An 18,553-nucleotide genomic window follows, 5' to 3' on the forward strand; every position below is an offset into this window, starting at 1 on the left:
TTTCTGCATCAACAGTCAACACATGTTGTATGCTTATTAGATCTCGATGAATTCGACGATTAACACACACCATGGACAGTCGGAAATCAATAAAAAGCGTTGTTTCGTTAAATAATGGTTATTTTAATATGCATCGTGCTTGAATTTGTTTTTTTTTATTCGGTAATTGTACAAAAGTAATCAATAACAAGGAGTTAAGGTGCGCTACTCTTATAATGACATGTTTTATCGGTGAAAGGACAAATGATCTCAGAGAAAATATCTCAAACAAAATATCTCACTGACAAATGATCTCAGAACAAAAGATGTGAGGAGAAAATATCTCGAGTACAAATGCTATCATGGACAAAAGATATCAAGACAAAATATATCAGGACAAATGATGACATGGACAACTGATCTCAGACAAAATATCTAACAATAGTAAGCATCTTTACATTTATTATTTCGCTTACCGCTATTAAAATTAAAAATAATAAAATAGATTGGAATTTTAAATTGCATATTCACTAACTATGAGTTGGAGAAACAAAAACCCAAATAGCATTTGTTATGTGTATATGAATTTTATATTTCTATGTGTTAATAAAGTATTAGATACAAATATTTTCATTACCAAGCAGTAAAAACAAGGCAATATAATTTTAAACACGCCAAACAATGTAGTTAACATGGGCTGATTTTATTTATTTACAGAAACAAAGTGTGATCAATAATATCATTAAAGGCTAAAAGACCTGAAATTGCGTGATTATATCTTTAACTAGCTGGGCCTAGCTAGATGTGATACAGAACTGTAGTATTTTAACTTCTATAAGAATGTTTGGATTTGTAGTAACTAAATTGACCTTCTATTAATTAAACTGAGAATCTTTGGTTGGAAATGTACAAACTATCAATTTAGGGGTTAATTCTGTTGTTCGGATTAACTTGAACATACTAAGGCATTGTTAGACTTTAAAGTTCTAAAATACCTTAGCCGAAGAAAGTCTACCCCCCCCCCAAACGAAATTGAATATATTTTAATAATAAATGTATACTTTTACCAGTGTCCGTCCCCTCCCCCGGAAAGGAAAATTTAGTTAGGCTCTCCCCACCTCCTCCCCCCCAAAAAGAAATATTTAGTGACCCCACTTTTACCCGGAGAGAAAAAGTCTGAAAGAAACACTGTATATTAGGCTTTGAACAGTAATGGATGGTATACACATGATGTCCTTCATTTGTTGAACCTCGAATTGGTCCTTGCATTGGCATTTTTCTGACTAGTGTTGCAACACTAACTCTTGCCAAAACCCAAGTCCCACGTAACTTAACCTAACCTTGACCTTTTCTCTACTTCTTACCCTAACCCTGACCGTCTTAATTACAACCTTGACCCTATCAGCAGTTCCAAAACAAATCGTCCCTGCCGTGCGTGTCCGTAGTAACTAAACAAACCGCTAACGTTTTGGCTCTTTCAGCTACACACTATTGTACCATTCAGATAGTCATCAATCACACACTATAAGGTTTTCTTATGAAACCTGTTGCCATGGATCTTACGGGTGTACCTGTGTAAGCCAGCCACTCAGCGAAACATAGTCGATGTAAACGCTGATTTCTGTTATTAAATCTTTGTGTTTTCTGCAGTGTTTCTATCAGACGTTTTACTCCCAGGCACTTGATATTTTCGTGGGGGGGGGGGGGGGGGGGCTTTAGACTTTCTTTGGGGGAACGGTTAACCCCCCAACCCCGCAGAGATGCCTGGAAAAAACTCTGATATTCTGTAACTGATGCTTACGTTGAGCGCATCTACAGAATGTGCAACACCTACCTCAATAATTCTCCCCAACCCACACCACCCCCCGAACTGGATGTTAAAATAGTATTTTATATGCTGGAAGTAAGTAGTATATGTTGTTAGAGTTCTGATAGTTAGAAGCCCGAACTCAAAGTCAAAGTTAACCATCTCCTTTCCTTAAATTTAATGAAGTGCTTGTGAATAACAAAGTAACCCCACCCCATCATATAAAGCCCCAGAATGCCTACTAAATCCATTCTTGATTATTAAGCTTTAAGCCATGCTTATGTGCGCTAAGTAATTCACATAATCACACCCAACCGAATTACACTGAAACTATTAATCTATCGAAAATTACAATACTATTTTTAAAATATCTAAACCAAATTAACATTAGGTTTTTTAAATAAAATAATAAATTCAACAAAATTCACGTCAAAATAAACCGGGAGTGATCTCCCCTAAACTTTCTCGAATATTCTTATATAAAATAACAGGGGATGGGAACTCGGGCTATAGACATGATTTTTAATCCATTTTAAATACTTAAAGTTTTAAAAATAGAATAAAATCTCGTAGACAAATTAATTGCACACCAAGTGAACGACAAATAAAAAAGCGCATAATGGTGCGCAATATTATTAGTACTTTTAAAATTTACATTAGTTTTTTGAGAAATCGGAAGTAGCGTAAAGTACTACTTCCAGTCAACGGAAATGACTCAAAATTTAATAGAAGGTAGAGAATTAGATCTTTTACTTACATATGAAATTTCGTTTATCTATCTGAAATAGTACTCAAGTTATAGGCTTTTGAAAAATTCAAAGTAGGAAAAGTACCACTTCCGGTTATCGGAAATCGCTCAAAAGTTGATACGGATCTACGATTTTGATTAAATACTTATATATGAAATTTCATCAACCTAGCTGTAACGGTACTCAAGTTATCGTGTTTACACACGGACAGACAGACACACAGACACACAGACACACAGACAGACACACAGACATACGGACAAGATTGCAAAATTATGTTTTTCCGTATCAGTGAGGTGTGAAACGTCGAGATTTGTAAAAATCTCGATTTTTTTTTTTTTGCACGATTACAAGACTTTCTCTATACTTCGTATATACGAGAAAGTAAAAATTCATAAAAAACGTTTTAATAACAAGCTTTTATGTAATAATGCACTAAAAAGTAGAAAATAAATTATAGACTACTATTTAAATAACTATAAAGAAAAGCGTGGGTCACTTTAGTATCTATTGGATACCTTTACTAATGTAATGGAAGACACCCACGCTTTTCTTTCTAGTTATTTAAATAGTAGTCTATAATTTATTTTCTACTTTTTAGTGCATTATTACAGAAAAGCTTGTTATTAAAACGTTTTTTATGAAATTTTTTTTTCAGTACTTTACATGTTTTATTTACAATAGAGTTACATGACTAAAAACCATTGCGCGCCTACTGAACGTGATGGCGCAGCCATTGAACGTGATGGCGCAGCTATTGAACGTGATGACGCGTGTGGTGTGGTTGAATAGACATGCCTACTAATTCGGTCCAAATTTTAATTAATTCATAAAAAATTAATTCAGATTGCATTGTCTTCATGTCTTGACCCACGTGTCAAATGTGAATCGTATCGGTCAAGTAGAAGTGACCGAATTTTCACTCCGGCGTTTCGATCTAGACTGACGACTGACGACAGACTGTCGACAGACAGAGGAAGTGAGTTAAATAAAAGCTTGTAAAAATCCAGCTAAGCTTTATTTTTACTTTCTCGTATATACGAAGTATAGAGAAAGTCTTGTAATCGTGCAAAAAAATCGAGATTTTTACAAATCTCGACGTTTTACACCTCACTGATACAGAAAAACATAATTTTGCAATCTTGTCTGTATGTCTGTGTGTCTGTCTGTCTGTCTGTCTGTGTGTGTGTCCGTGTGTAAACACGATAACTTGAGTACCGTTACAGCTAGGTTGATGAAATTTCATATATAAGTATTTTATCAAAATCGTTGATCAGTATCAAATTTTGAGCGATTTCCGATAACCAGAAGTGGTACTTTTCCTACTTCGAATTTTTCAAAAGCCTATAACTTGAGTACTATTTCAGATAGATAAATGAAATTTCACATGTAAGTAAAAGATCTAATTCTCTACCTTCTGTTAAATTTTGAGTAATTTCCGTTGGCCGAAAGTAGTAATTTACGCTACTTCCGATTTCTCAAAAAACTAATGTAAATTTTAAAAGTACTAATAATATTGCGCACTATTATGCGCTTTTTTATTTGGCGTTCACTTGGTGTGCAATAAATTTGTCTACGAGATTTTATTCTATTTTTAAAACTTTAAGTATTTAAAATGGATTAAAAATCATGTCTATAGCCCGAGTTCCCATCCCCTGTTATTTTATATAAGAATATTCGAGAAAGGTTAGGGGAGATCACTCCCGGTTTATTGTAAAAAAGAATGCGTTGAACAAAATGAATACGGCAACACAGCGGATATTCCCGCAGCTCTTAAATAAACATTAAAACCGTGAACACAAAAAATTTGTATCGATTTGAATTTTTTTTTACATGTACATTAACATAAAAAAGAAAACGGTTGAAACAAACAAAAAAAAAAAGAAGAAGAATTGGAATGCCATTTTTTTTATAGTGCTAACCCCTTTTTTCATGTTACATAATGCTTTGTGCCTCAGTCTTAAATGTACGGTGCAGAATAATTAAACAAACAAATTACTTTGGCAGTAATAGTGTAGTTGTACCACGTATCTGAGGAGGACTACAGGACTACTATTTGCTATTTGAGATTCTATAGCTAGTAGAGTTGGGATATGAAGGCACATTTGGCTGTTTGAGATTCTATAGCTAGAAGAGTTAGGATATGAAGTCACGTTTTGCTATTTGAGATTCTATAGCAGTTAGGGATATGAAGGCACATTTGGCCGTTTGAGATTCTATAGTTAGAAGAGTTGGGATATTAAGCCACGTTTTGCTATTTGAGAAACTATAGCAGGAATAATTGGGATATGAAGATACGTATTTCTATTTGAGAAGCTATAGCAGGAAGAGTTAGGATATGAAGACACCTGTAAGATTAAACATCTAACACCAATCCAGTTCTTCAACATTAAGAAATTGTTCTTTCACGTCAAGAGTCTCAAAGTAATAAAAAAAGAAAATAATTTCCTCAACAAAATGCGAAAGAAACTTAAAAAACTGTACTTGATCACCAGTAAAACAAAAATTGACTACTATGGACACTTCCTTTTTATAGTTAATGAAAAGCCCTATAATCTCGTGTAAAAATAACATACTAACATATAGGACGTAAAAAGTTCAACTGTATTGGAAGTTTCGCTATTACACTGGGAGAAATGTTAGTAAACTTAAGCTTCATTAACTGTATCGAAGCTTAGTAACTAACGAAGAAAAGAAAAACAATATAGTGACTCCATGTTTCTTAACGTTGGTGTTTCGGTAATAAATGTACCGCCCAGTTTCAGATGTATATTAAAAGCCTAATATCCCAATAAAAGGAAAACAAAAGTAAAATAATATAAACTAGAGTTATTTGCTCTTGTGTGCTCCTTCATCTTTGGAAATTTCCGATGAATCCACGGTGTTAGAGGTCATGTCCGTCTGAGTGGATATATCGCGGACAAACACGTGACTTTGGAAAGTCTTGATGAGGTACAAGGTGGAGAGGAGAATCAAAAGTAGACCTGGAAAATATTGGGAGAGGAAAATCAAAATTAGACATGGAAAATATACGGAGAGTAAAACAAAAATTAGATCTGGAAAATATACAGAGAGGAGAAAAAAACTAAAGTTCTGGAAAACATCGGGAGAGGAGAATCAAAAGTTAACATGGAAAATATATCGAGAGAAGCATCAAAAGTGGAGCATCAAAAGTGTAGCATCAAAAGTGGAGCATCAAGTGGACACTGAAATATATGGAGTAAAAAATCAACAAGCAGACCTGGAAAAAAGGCCAGTTTACACCGACTCGATAAAAGTTGCAACACGTCACTCGACTTTCATAAATGTGTTGTTAAAATAATAATAAATAGTTTCAAAGAAGTCGCTAAGTCGGTTGACATCCGGTGCGGCATCGCATGGTGTCAACACCCCCCTATTTTATTCTCTGTAAATTTTGCAGTTGGTGTCACCCTCGATACACCCCCTTTAAAAGCTCTGTGTTCACATTTAATACTAATGATGTTTATCTATATTCTGTTGTTAATCTAGCTGTACGTAGCATTGTTTTCTCTATAGTTTGCACCCTTGCCCCCCCCCCCTTGTCGGGATAGCCACTTTGTCTTTGTGTCACCCTGACAATGTAAGAGAATAAAAAAAACCCACCTCTGACTATGTAAGAGACTAACACCCCCACCACTGACAATGCAATAGATTAACACCCCCACTCCTAACAAAGTAAGAGACCAATACCCCACCCCTGACGATGTAAGAGACTAGCACCCCACCCCTGACAATGTAATAGACTAACACCCTCACCACTGACTACACTGAGCGACAGACGATTCTCATCCAGGAAGAGAGGGATGGACAGAAGAACGTAGAGGATAAACTTCTTCCAGTTGTCCACCCACATGATGTATGACCAGATGCGGCAACAGCACCCATGTCTCCTGAAATAGAAAAGTTATATGAATAGATCAGGAGAGACAACAGCAGCCTTGTCTCCTGGAATAGAATATTTATAGAAGTTGATCAGGGAGACAACATATAGACCTACTCTCAGAACATATAGAGCTACTCACACAACATATAGAGCTACTCACACACAACATATAGACCTACTCACACAACATATAGAGCTACTCACACACAACATATAGACCTACTAACACACAACATATAGACCTAACACAACATATAGACCTACTAACACAACAACATATAGACCTACTCAGACACAACATATAGACCTACTCAGACACAACATATAGACGTAACACGCAACATATAGACCTACTAACACAACAACATATAGACCTACTAACACAACAACATATAGACCTACTCACACACAACATCTAGACCTACTCAGACACAACATATAGACCTACTCACACACAATATATAGACCTACTCAGACACAACATATAGACCTACTCACACACAATATATAGACCTAACACACAACATATAGACCTACTCACACACAACATATAGACCTACTCAGACACAACTTATAGACCTAACACACAACATATAAACCTACTCATACACAACATATAGACCTTACTCTTACACAACATATAGAACTACTCACACACAACAGGCTGACTTGTCCAGTATCCAGGTCAGCTCAAAAAATAAGACCAGTGTAGAGGAACCGCTGTTGTAAATAAAACAAAATCGTTACAAAACTAACACACACGTCAAAATCAACCCCCTGTAAAAAACAAAAATTGCTAAATTATAATTAAAAACCCAACGCATATCTTTATTAAACCATCGCAAATCAACAAGTCAAGCTAGACTTTTTTTCAGTTGTTTTCATTTTTAAAATTTAAGAATATTTTTGTTACTTGTAAAAAAAATAATTTCAGATTTCTTAATTTTATTCCGGCCTATTGCTTATTAAAAAATTAAAACAATAAAAATAAAGCGGGAATGATTTCCCCTAAACATTCTCGAATATTCTTATATAACACTACGGAGGATGGCAACTTGGGATATAAACAAAATTTTTAATCCATTTTTAATTACTTAAACTTTTAAAAATTGAGTTTAATCTCGTAGAAAAAAGAATTGCGCACCAAGTGAACGGCCTACAATATGTATTTAAAAGTACGGAATATTAGTACTTTATTAGTTCATATGCATTTTTTTGAGAAATCGGAAATAGCTTAAATAATTACTTCCGGTCAACAGAAATTACAAACATCTTTAACTACAAACATCTACCAGACCAACAAAGTGATAAACCGGCATTTATATCTATGATTATAGTAAAAGAACCGCCTTCATGCTTTCAAACAAGTTCTCATTTATATCCAAATTTTTCTAATCCTCCGTAGGGTTGAAATAATTATTAAAATAACCAATAATTCAGCCTGGAGTACAGGCCTAACCAGGATTTATCGATACAATCAGAGGGCTTATAATGAGTGTTTAGTCACACCACCTTTTACAGTTAGTAACTAGGTATAATGTTATGGGAAAAACTGTGTATCCTCACACATCCCTAGATCCACCAGACTAATGAGTGATTAGAAGAAAGGCCTACATCCTTGTAATACAGGTTGTAGTTCATGTCTTGTATAATGTAAATGTGTTGTTTGATTGCTCTAAGTTTTATAAAATTTGCTAGGTGTCGAAGAAGGACTTATGAGGATTCAGGGTGGGAGAGTAATGGCTTAATACAGGTTGAGGGCAGGGGAGGGGGGAATGTCTTGGTTAAATCAAATAACATCCAAAAGGAATACCTTGATTGCACACTAAAACTTTCATAAGGAACGTCTTAATTATCATGAATATAACCCAACAGCCATGCAGCAAATATGACTTACATCTATATTGATGACTTTCTTGCTTGAAACATTGGAGGCTTACTTAGATAAGGTGTAATGAATCAGAAAAAACCCTGCTTACATGATGTAATATCGAAAAGAAGACTTACTTACATGATGTAATATCGAAAAGAAGACTTACTTGATGTAATATCGAAAAGAAGACTTTTATTATGTAATATCGAAAAGAAGACTTACTTACATGATGTAATATCGAAAAAAAGACTTACTTACATGATGTAATATCGAAAAGAAGACTTACTTACATGATGTAATATCGAAAAGACTAATTACTTACATGAGGTAATATCCAACATAGCTCTTGCTGTAGTCTTTGAGAATGAGGACTGTTGCGATCCACATCACTGGAATAATTTTTAAAATTAGAAATGAATTACACTGTATATTTAGACTATTACACTGAATATTTAGAAATTAATTACACTGAATATTTAGAAATTAATTACACTGGATATTTTGAATCCCGTGGTTAAACAAGGAGCCCATAGTTTGTAACCAAGAACTCAACTGTGTTCTATGCCTCGTCCAACCTTAGTCTACGACGCTTTGATGAAGGGCTACAGTAGGCCTAGGAAGGTAGATTTTGCACGATCGGCCTTACTAAACTATGGTCAAAGGAAACAAATGGATTTTTTCTATCCGATACAAACGGTTACTTTTTTAATATCCAAAGTACACGACATAAACCTATGGAAGCAGTGTGCTTTGGTGTTAGGGGTTGATGACCAGAGGGTTGTATATCTGGTTGATTGTTGTCATAAGGGTTTAAATCTAGGGTGTTGATATCCATGGGGGTGTATATTTGTACATGGAACTCAAGAAAGTTGTAATGTATGAAATGTGCCCTCAACCACCTCAACACTACTGGGTGACATTAGGGGGACAAGCTCTTATGAGTTAGATTGTGTTAAATGTTCCTTCCATCTACAGAGTCACGTGTTCTGAGAACCTCATCATGTCCCCGTCACAGACTCAGGTCTTTCACTCCCCCCCTCTCCCCCCCACAATGAAAATAATGTGGGGATATTTATTATACCAGCGTTACCGGTGACTTCATACAGGTATTTGTATGCGGTTGGCAAAGGGTGGAATATTATGATGTGAAGTTAGGGCAAATCACGATTGATCTGAAAGGTGTTAATTTTCATAAAAAGCCTGTGCGTTTTTAGGGAGAGTTGGAAATTTGATGTCCTTTTCAGACCTGCGTCTTACATTGGAGGGATGGAGTTACAAGGAGGAGATAAAAACCGAGTGCTAATGCTTGACGTCATTCCTGGGTGACATCAAACTGGAGTCCGTCTTGAATGCGGCACTGCGTAGCTACCCACAAAATTTTTTTTTCGAAAATTTAACCCCCGCACCCTTTGTCGCTAAGTCGCCGGTAATGACCAAGTCCACAATTAGTCAGCAAAAACCACGACATCGTCTGAAGAAAAAAAAAACATGCCACAAGCTGGCTCGTGGGCCATCCGTGTTATTGATTACAATCTCCATACATCGCACGTGCATAACGCCGCTACCCGAACGAGTATTGCTGTCCTCCGTTTGAAAAAAAACTAACAGGTTAATTTTTATCCTAACACCTGTTGCACTAGAATTGATGGGCTGTTTTGTTGTATATGTGCGGGGGATGTGTGGATGTCTGTGTGTATGTGTGTTTGAGCACGCGCTTATTTTAAACATTGCGGTAGGTTATTCAAGATCAAAAAATTTGTAAACAGAACTCCAACGTTAGTGAAAAATAAAATAGGTTAAAACTGAACCGTACTGGGGAACACAATTTCTTTAATATGCCTGATAAATAATTGTGGAAATAGAAGGGTTGTCTTAATATTCAGATACACCCTTTACTTTGAATGTGTAGTAATTGAGTTTGGGGGCTAAATTAATATTGTCAAAATTAGGGCATCTATACCGACTATCGATCTCAAGTTCGTAAAACGTTGCCGAGTCTACCCAGCTGTGGTGGGTACCTGGTTCAAGTTGAGGTGACTGCACGTGGTGCCTATGCATATACCATTTCCGACCAGTCGGCCAATAGTGCAGATTAAACAGAGTGGACCTATTTCGCTTAACTCGATGTGTTGTAGGGTGTATTCTAGTCGTCTTACTTTCCCAGACTCGAGTCAGGTACCGAACAGGGCTGAGTTGACTCCGAGACTTCGAACGAACTTGTATCCGTATAGTCTATCCTTAATTGAGGACAGCGGTTAATCCTCACCTGAATCACCATCTCGCCCCTTTTTACAATAACTAAACTGTTATACGCCTTGTGTATGGACACCATTTAGCCCTTACTGGTATATGACTCAACCAAAAATCAATGCATTAATACCTTAAGCGTATTAATGCAGTAAAAATGAAAGCTGTTTAGCATGAGGAAACTGTGCATAGCATATTAATTCAAATGCCTTATATGCCATTTAGTTTGTGTGTCGGAGTCTGATCTTAATTATAAATTGTTTCCATAAGTATAATTATAAATTATTTAAGTACTAGGCATACTGCCTAGCTTCGCTTAGGTTTCAAAAAGCATTTGAAAATTTGAATAATTAATTATTTAGTGATGGCTGAGGTGTGGAGTGCTTAAATTTAAACAGTAATGCTAATTTTAGAGAAAATGATGTTGTTGTTGTTTGTTTTTTAAAGTCCGTTTTCAGAGAAAATATTGGAAAGTTCACAACGAGGGCTTTGAGTCTGACCAACAGTTTTTCCATACGGTCTAGTCATCTATAGAGGTGCATGCAAAAAAATTAGACGGATATACAGAGGTTAAGTACCCTAAAATTTGTATTGAAATTACCCTGTTTTTCACATAAAACACATACATTATATATGGAAATACGACTGGTCAGTTTTGACCCATTTCCAGATTTTTCCCGGATATGGCGAGTTTTTTCTAACACCCCTATGCGTTCTTCTACCATCTGACAAAATATCAAGGGGGGTCGTTCGGCAAAAGTTTGTTTCGTAATATCTCTCATGTTAAGAGAATTTCACTCGCAGTCAATTTTTAGCCATCGTCGAGGGTTTTGAGTCAAACGAACAGTTTTTCCACAAGGCATGACCATTTATCTATAAGCATGCAAAAAATAAGCCTGATGTACAGAGACTAAGCACCATAAAATCGTTGTTGAAATTACCCTGTTTTCCCCATAAAATACAAAGATTATATAGGGAAATACGACTGGTCAGTTTTGACCCATTTCCCGATTTTTCCCGGACATGGTGAGATTTTTGTGACACCCCTAGGCATTCTTCTACCACCTAACAAAATTTCAAGGGAGGGGGGGGGGTCGTCGGGGAAAAGATTTTTCGTAATAAAACTCATATAAAGAGAATTTCACTCGCGGTCACTTTTTAGCCCTCGTTGAGGGCGTTGAGTGAAACTGACAAGTGTGCTCTACGGCCTAGTCATTTACCTAAGAGCATGCCAAAAATTAGCCTGATGTACAGAGGGTAATTACCATGAAATCTTTGTTGAAATTACCCTCTGTTTTTCCCATAAAATACAAAGATTATATAGGGAAATACGACTGGTCAGTTTTGACCCATTTCTAGATTTTTCCCGGACATGGCGAGTTTTTTCAAGGGCAGTTGTCGGCCAAAAGTTTTTTTTCGTAATATAGCTCATATAAGGCGCCGGTCAGTCAAGGTCGGTTTTGACCCCCTCTACGTGGACTTGTTGGCCAACCGGCACCGGCTCTCGTGTTCAGACTCATGCCGAATTTGAAGCGCCTGCGGCGCCGGGAAGTGCCCTTTAGGGCACCAACAACTTTGCTTTACATAAATAGACAAATTGCCAAATAGCAAGAGCGTATCTTTGGAGTACAACAAAAAAGTATTCATATGTTAAGCGATTCCTTAATATGTAATAATAAATTCTTTTTAAAAGCAACATCTATCGTTAAAATCACATTAAAAAGAGATGTTCATTTAAGTATTTGTGAATATATAATATGAATTATATTTTATCATGGTGATAACTTCAAAACAAGAAGTTCACCTCAAAAGATACATGAATGTAAAAAATAAAATACCGACAACAGTTATAAGTCCAAATGAACGAGCTATCAGCGTTATATTAGTGAGAATAAAAGACTGGGAAGACGTCTCCTCCTCCCTCTGTAGGGGCGTGCTCTCCGAACTCATCCTCATGCGTGAATGTTGGCAAACAAACTACCCAACAAAACTGCTCGGTCATCTAACACACACAGCACATCCAACCAGATTACAGCTACATCAGTAATTGGATAAGCATTTCATACGAAATTTCTGCTAACACATGTAGGCTTTATAAGCTGAAGAAAAATCAATTACAAGAAGAATTGCATTACAAAATCGAAAAGCAATTGCTCTTTCTCTATTGAGTAAAAAACTTAATAAAGAAGTTGACACCACACACACACCACACACACACACACACACACACACACACAATATATATATATATATATATATATATATATATATATATATATATATATATATATATATATATATATATATTGATACGCTAATTAAAACGGTGACATGACACGGCTTGGTACAAAAGAGTCTTATATAGGCAATGACTCAGTTGTGTTCTACACAGGATGATTTTATCTGTATTTTTTCTACTTATTTAGGATTTTTTAAAGAAAATAGCTCGATCTAAAAGTAAACAAGTGTAAAGCACGTGCGTGCTAAAAAGTACTGAGTAAAGGGGGTAATAATTTGTAAATTAAAATGAGTTAACATTAGGTTCACATGTAGGGGTCGACTAGGCCACCTGAACACGGGGAATAATCTCCGTGAGCTGTCAGGATCGGTTCTGTAAAAAGCAAAATCAAGAAAAATTTCTGACAGTTGTCTTTTGATGTATTTCGATGGAAAAGAGCACTATGGAAAAAGTCGGGAAAGGATTGCTTTTTATTTTCTCAGGTCGACGCCGCTTGGACACATTTTGTTGGTTGTTTACTTACATTATTTACATGGGCGAAGTTGTCGAAATGTGATAATACGTTATCATTGTGAACTTGAATCTTTAAATAAAATTACCTATCCAAAACAAAAAGCTAGGCTTTTTTTTTTGTAAAAATAATGCGTTTAACAGAATGAATACGGTAACACAGCGGATATTCCCGCAACCCTTAAATAAACATTAAAACACTGAACACAAAATAATTTTATCGATTTGAATTTTTTTTTTATTTACATATACATTTACATAAAAAAGAACAACGGTTGAAGCAAACAAAAAAAAAAAGAATTGGAATGCCAATTTTTTTTATAGTGCTAACCCCTTTTTTCATGACACATACGCTTTGTGCCTCAGTCATAAGTGTGATGTGCAGAATAATTAAACAATCAAATTACGTTGGCAGTAATAGTGTAGTTGTACCACGTATCCGAGGAGGACTATAGGACTACATTTTAGTTTTGAAGCTAAATTTGCGTGTTTCGTGTCATGGGACAACCCTTCCCCCCCCCCCAACTCTACTGAGTAACACTATCAAGTTTATAATAATCTCCTTCATTCATTTGTACGCAGAGAGGTAAACATTAACACATAATAACTTCATATCCACCCCCTTAGTATTCAGACGTATTTTGCTATTTGAGATTCTATAGAGTTACATAGAGTTGGGATATGGAGGCACATTTTACTATTTGAGAAGCTATAGCAAAGAGTTGGGATATGGAGGCACATTTTACTATTTGAGAAGCTATAGCAAAGAGTTGGGATATGGAGGCACATTTTGCTATTTGAGAAGCTATAGCAAAGAGTTGGGATATGGAGGCACATTTTACTATTTGAGAAGCTATAGCAGGAATAATTGGGATATGAAGCCACGTTTTGCTATTCGAGAATCTATAGCAGGAAGAGTTGGGATATAAAGGCACGTTTTGCTATTCGAGAAGCTATAGCAGGAATAGTTGTTATATGAAGGCACCTGTAAGATTAAACATCTAACACTTATCCGAATCTTTAACATTGAGTATTTGTTCTTTCAGGTCGAGAGTCTCAAAGTAAAAATAAAATAATTTCCCCAACTTAATTAGAAAAACCAGCACTTTCACTGTATTGTTCATTAAAGGCCCAACCACAATCTCGAACAAAAATTGTTGTTATACTAACATAAAAGACGCAAAAGTTAAATTGTATTGGAATTTTTGCATTTACACTGGGATAGGTGTGAGTAAAGTTAAGCTTCAAAAACGTATCAAAGCTTTGTAACTAACTAAGAAAAGAGAAACAATATAGCGATTTCATATTTCTTAAAATTGTTGTGTCGTTAATAAATATACCGCCCAGTTGCATCCCATTATACGAACATTCTTATCAACACAGGATGAGTATTAGTGCCTAATATCCGGATGAAAGGAAAACAAAAGTAGAATAATATAAACTAGAGTTAATTGCTCTTGTGTGCTCCGCCATCTTCGGAAATTTCCGAGGAAGTCGCCGTGTACGAGGTCATGTGATAGTCCGTGTCCGTCTGTGTGGATATCTCGTGGGTGATCATTCGGATGCTGGGGGTGCGGGTGGCGATGATTCGCTGTTCGGTTTTTTCGTATTTGACAGACACGTGACTGCGGAAGGTCTTGATGAGGTACATCGTGGAGAGGAGAATCAAAAGTAGACCTGGAAAATATTGGGAGAGTAGATTCAAAAGTAGACCTTGAAAATATTTGGAGAGGAAAATCAAAAGTAGACCTGGAAATATTAGGAGAAAAGCATTAAAAGTAGTCTTGGAAAATATTCGTAGAATCAAGAGTAGAACTGGAAAATATTGGGAGAACAGAATCAAAAGTAGACATGGAAATATTATGAGAGAGGCATCAACAGTAAACCTAGAAATAGTATGAGAGAGGCATCAACAGTAAACCTAGAAATATTATGAGAGGCATCAACAGTAAACCTAGAAATATTATGAGAGAGGCATCAACAGTAAACCTAGAAATATTATGAGAGAGGCATCAACAGTAAACCTAGAAATATTATGAGAGAGGCATCAACAGTAAACCTAGAAATATTATGAGAGAGGCATTAAAAGTAGACCTGGAAATAATAGGAGAGAGGCATTAAAAGTAGACCTCGAAAATATTAGGAGACGCGGAATAAAAAGTAGACCTGATAAATATTGGGAGAGGAGAAACAAATCATATGGAGTGCAGAATCACCAAGCAGAATCGCCGGTAAGCGTTGCGGCACATCACTTGATTTGATAATTGTGTTGCTAAAATATTGTTTAAAATAGTTTGTTTTTCTATACGTAGCGAGAGAGTTAAATGATGTATATAGTTTAACCAAGAGAATTTTGTTATAACATATATATTTAAAAGTGATTATAATAGCAAATGTAAACGAGTAACACCCCCGCCCCTGATGAAGTTATGGAACCCCCACCCCCTAAGATGTAAATGTAAGAGACTAGCGTCCAACCTCCATTACATAAATATAAGTATAACCCCCCCCCCCACCCCCATCCCTAGCGATGTAATATAGTAACACCCTCACTACTGAGAATATAATGTGTAACTCGCCCATCCCTTATGGTGTAATAGAGTAACCCCTCCCCCACCCCTGACAATATAAGAGATCAACACCCTCACCACTGACTATACTGAGCACCAGACGACTGTCTTCCAGGAAGAGAGGGATGGACAGAAGGACGTAAAGGACGAACTTCTTCCAGTTGTCCACCCACATGATGGCCGACCAGATGCGGCAACAGCAGCCCTGTCTCCTGAAATAGAAAAGTGATATAAATAGATCAGGGGAGATAATACAAGCCCTGTCTCCTGAAATAGGAAAGTTATATAAATAGATCAGGGGAGACAAACAACTTTAAGTCATGAAAAATAACATGTATACAAGACGTTTATGGACGTTACAGTATTGCAGAGTTGCAGTGTTTGTTCCAGACTTTTTCTCCGGGGGGGGGGGGGCACTTGAAATTTTCGGGGGGGGGGGGGGGTAGACTTTCTTCGGGGGGAGGGGGGGGGCGGACACTGTTAAAAGTATATATTTTATATATAAATTATATAAATTTCATTTCGTTCGGAGGGAGGGGGGGGGGGGGTAGAGATGCCTGGAAGAAACTCTACAGAGTTGTAGATGTAATTTATAATTACTAATATAAAAGTGGGACCGTAAATGTAATATTTAAAGTGATACAACTAAAATCTAAACTATATTGCTAGGACACTGACAAAATAAGTAGGCCGTGTCAGTAACAAAAAAGAAACGAGACTCCTAAGCCCACACTGATGGTTTTACGCATGCGTAATGTAATTATTGTATAAATAAATTACGTGTACACCGTGCTGCAAATAAAAAAAGGTTGCACACGAAAACGCAAAACATATAGACCTACTCACACACAAGACCTACTCACACACAACATATAGACCCTCACACACAACATATAGACCCTCACACACAACATATAGACCTACTCACACACAAGACCTACTCACACACAACATATAGACCTACTCACACACAAGACCTACTCACACACAACATATAGACCTAATCACACACAAGACCTACTCACACACAACATATAGACCTAATCACACACAAGACCTACTCACACACAACATATAGACCTAATCACACACAAGACCTACTCACACACAACATATAGACCTACTCACACACAACATATAGACCCTCACACACAACATATAGACCTACTCACACACAAGACCTACTCACACACAACATATAGACCTACTCACACACAAGACCTACTCACACACAACATATAGACCTAATCACACACAAGACCTACTCACACACAACATATAGACCTACTCACACACAACTTATAGACCTACTCACACACAACATATAGACCTAATCACACACAAGACCTACTCACACACAACATATAGACCTAATCACACACAAGACCTGCTCACACACAACATATAGACCTACTCACACACAAGACCTACTCACACACAACATATAGACCTACTCACCCACAACATATAGACCCACTCACGCACAAGACCTACTCATACACAACATATAGACCCTCACACAAAACATATGGACCCACTAAAACAAGACCTACTCACACACAACATATAGACCTACTAACACACAAGACCTACTCACACACAACAGACTGACTTGTCCATTATCCAGGTCAGCTCAAAAAATGTGACCAGTGTCGAAGCACCTCTGTTGGAAATAAAAACCAAAATCGTTACAAAACAAACATGTTTTAAAAAATCGTCCAAGAAAAGCAATTATGGCTGGCATATACCTTAAATACCATGGAGTCTTTTCGATATTAAACTAAATTGCCAATTATTATTAAAAACCACGCAAATCATTATTAAACCATAGCAATTAAATAGTTAATTAAGTCGTGAAATGTTAGAACATTAATGAAGTAATTCTGTACGTTTTTAATTAGATAGGCAGATTATCTTGGTATCATAGTGACGTCCCCTGCTAAACATTATGCGGGCTCTCTTGTTCGAGGTTTTTACTGAATTGTTAAATATTTTGTTTTGCACTCAACCCGTAAAGTATTTTATTTATCGACCTAAGGTAGGGATAGGGAGGGTGTCGAAGAATTTGACGTAATATATACTTCAAGTTTTAAGTTCTCATTTATAAAACGTTGAATCAATATCCACGTTTTTCTAATCCCGTCGTGGATGGAAATAATTATAAAAATAACCGATAATTCAGCCTGGATTACAGGCCTAACCAGGATTTATTGATCCTTTATTGATACATTCAGAGGGATTAGATGAGTGGTTAGTCAGACCACATTTTACTTTTAGTAACTAAGTGTAAAGTTATGGGAGAAACAGTGTACAACCCCATTAAGTCTCCCCAACAGCATCATCATCACTACCCGCCACCCCTGCTGGGGATGGGGCGCCCACCAAGGATATCCAGTGTCCTCTGTCCTGCTAGTGTATGGGCCGCCAACCAAAGATCTCCAGAGTCCTCTGTCCTGTTAGTGTATGGGCGGCCAACCAAAGATCTCCAGAGTCCACTCTCATTGAATATTTGCTCCACCGGATTCCAGGTGTAGCCTATGTTTGTGGTTCCAACCTCTAGGTCCAGCCTCCAGGTGTGTTGTTTTATTTTGGCCGACCTCTTTTGCGCTTTCCTTGAAGGTTCTGTCTAGTGATATTGGCAGGTGGTCTGCACAGTGTTTGCCCTATCCAACCCC

The 18,553-nt window shown here is 36.7% G+C and overlaps 1 protein-coding gene across 3 annotated transcripts in view; it reads right to left on the reverse strand.

Annotated features, from left to right (window-relative positions):
• The window catches only part of LOC131942714 (uncharacterized), a 34,184-nt gene that overhangs the window by 10,469 nt on the left and 5,162 nt on the right, over positions 1–18,553 (reverse strand). Inside the window, exons 1-3 of one of the 3 annotated variants that reach the window (XM_059302630.1) lie at positions 12,398–12,588; positions 8,635–8,701; positions 7,094–7,159 (exon numbers count right to left, since the gene is read on the reverse strand). In XM_059302630.1, the coding sequence (XP_059158613.1) occupies positions 7,094–7,159; positions 8,635–8,701; positions 12,398–12,515 (251 nt within the window). In that variant the 5' untranslated portion in view covers positions 12,516–12,588. Of the gene's footprint in view, positions 1–7,093; positions 7,160–8,634; positions 8,702–12,397; positions 12,589–13,535; positions 14,986–15,956; positions 16,091–17,475; positions 17,542–18,553 lie in introns of those variants that run through there. The other 2 variants (XM_059302629.1, XM_059302632.1) reach the window with 2 other exon arrangements.

The sequence above is a fragment of the Physella acuta genome, unplaced genomic scaffold (assembly GCF_028476545.2).
Source record: "Physella acuta isolate Inbredline_101_S28 unplaced genomic scaffold, ASM2847654v3 ptg000421l, whole genome shotgun sequence".
NCBI classification, from domain to species: Eukaryota; Metazoa; Mollusca; class Gastropoda; family Physidae; genus Physella; species Physella acuta.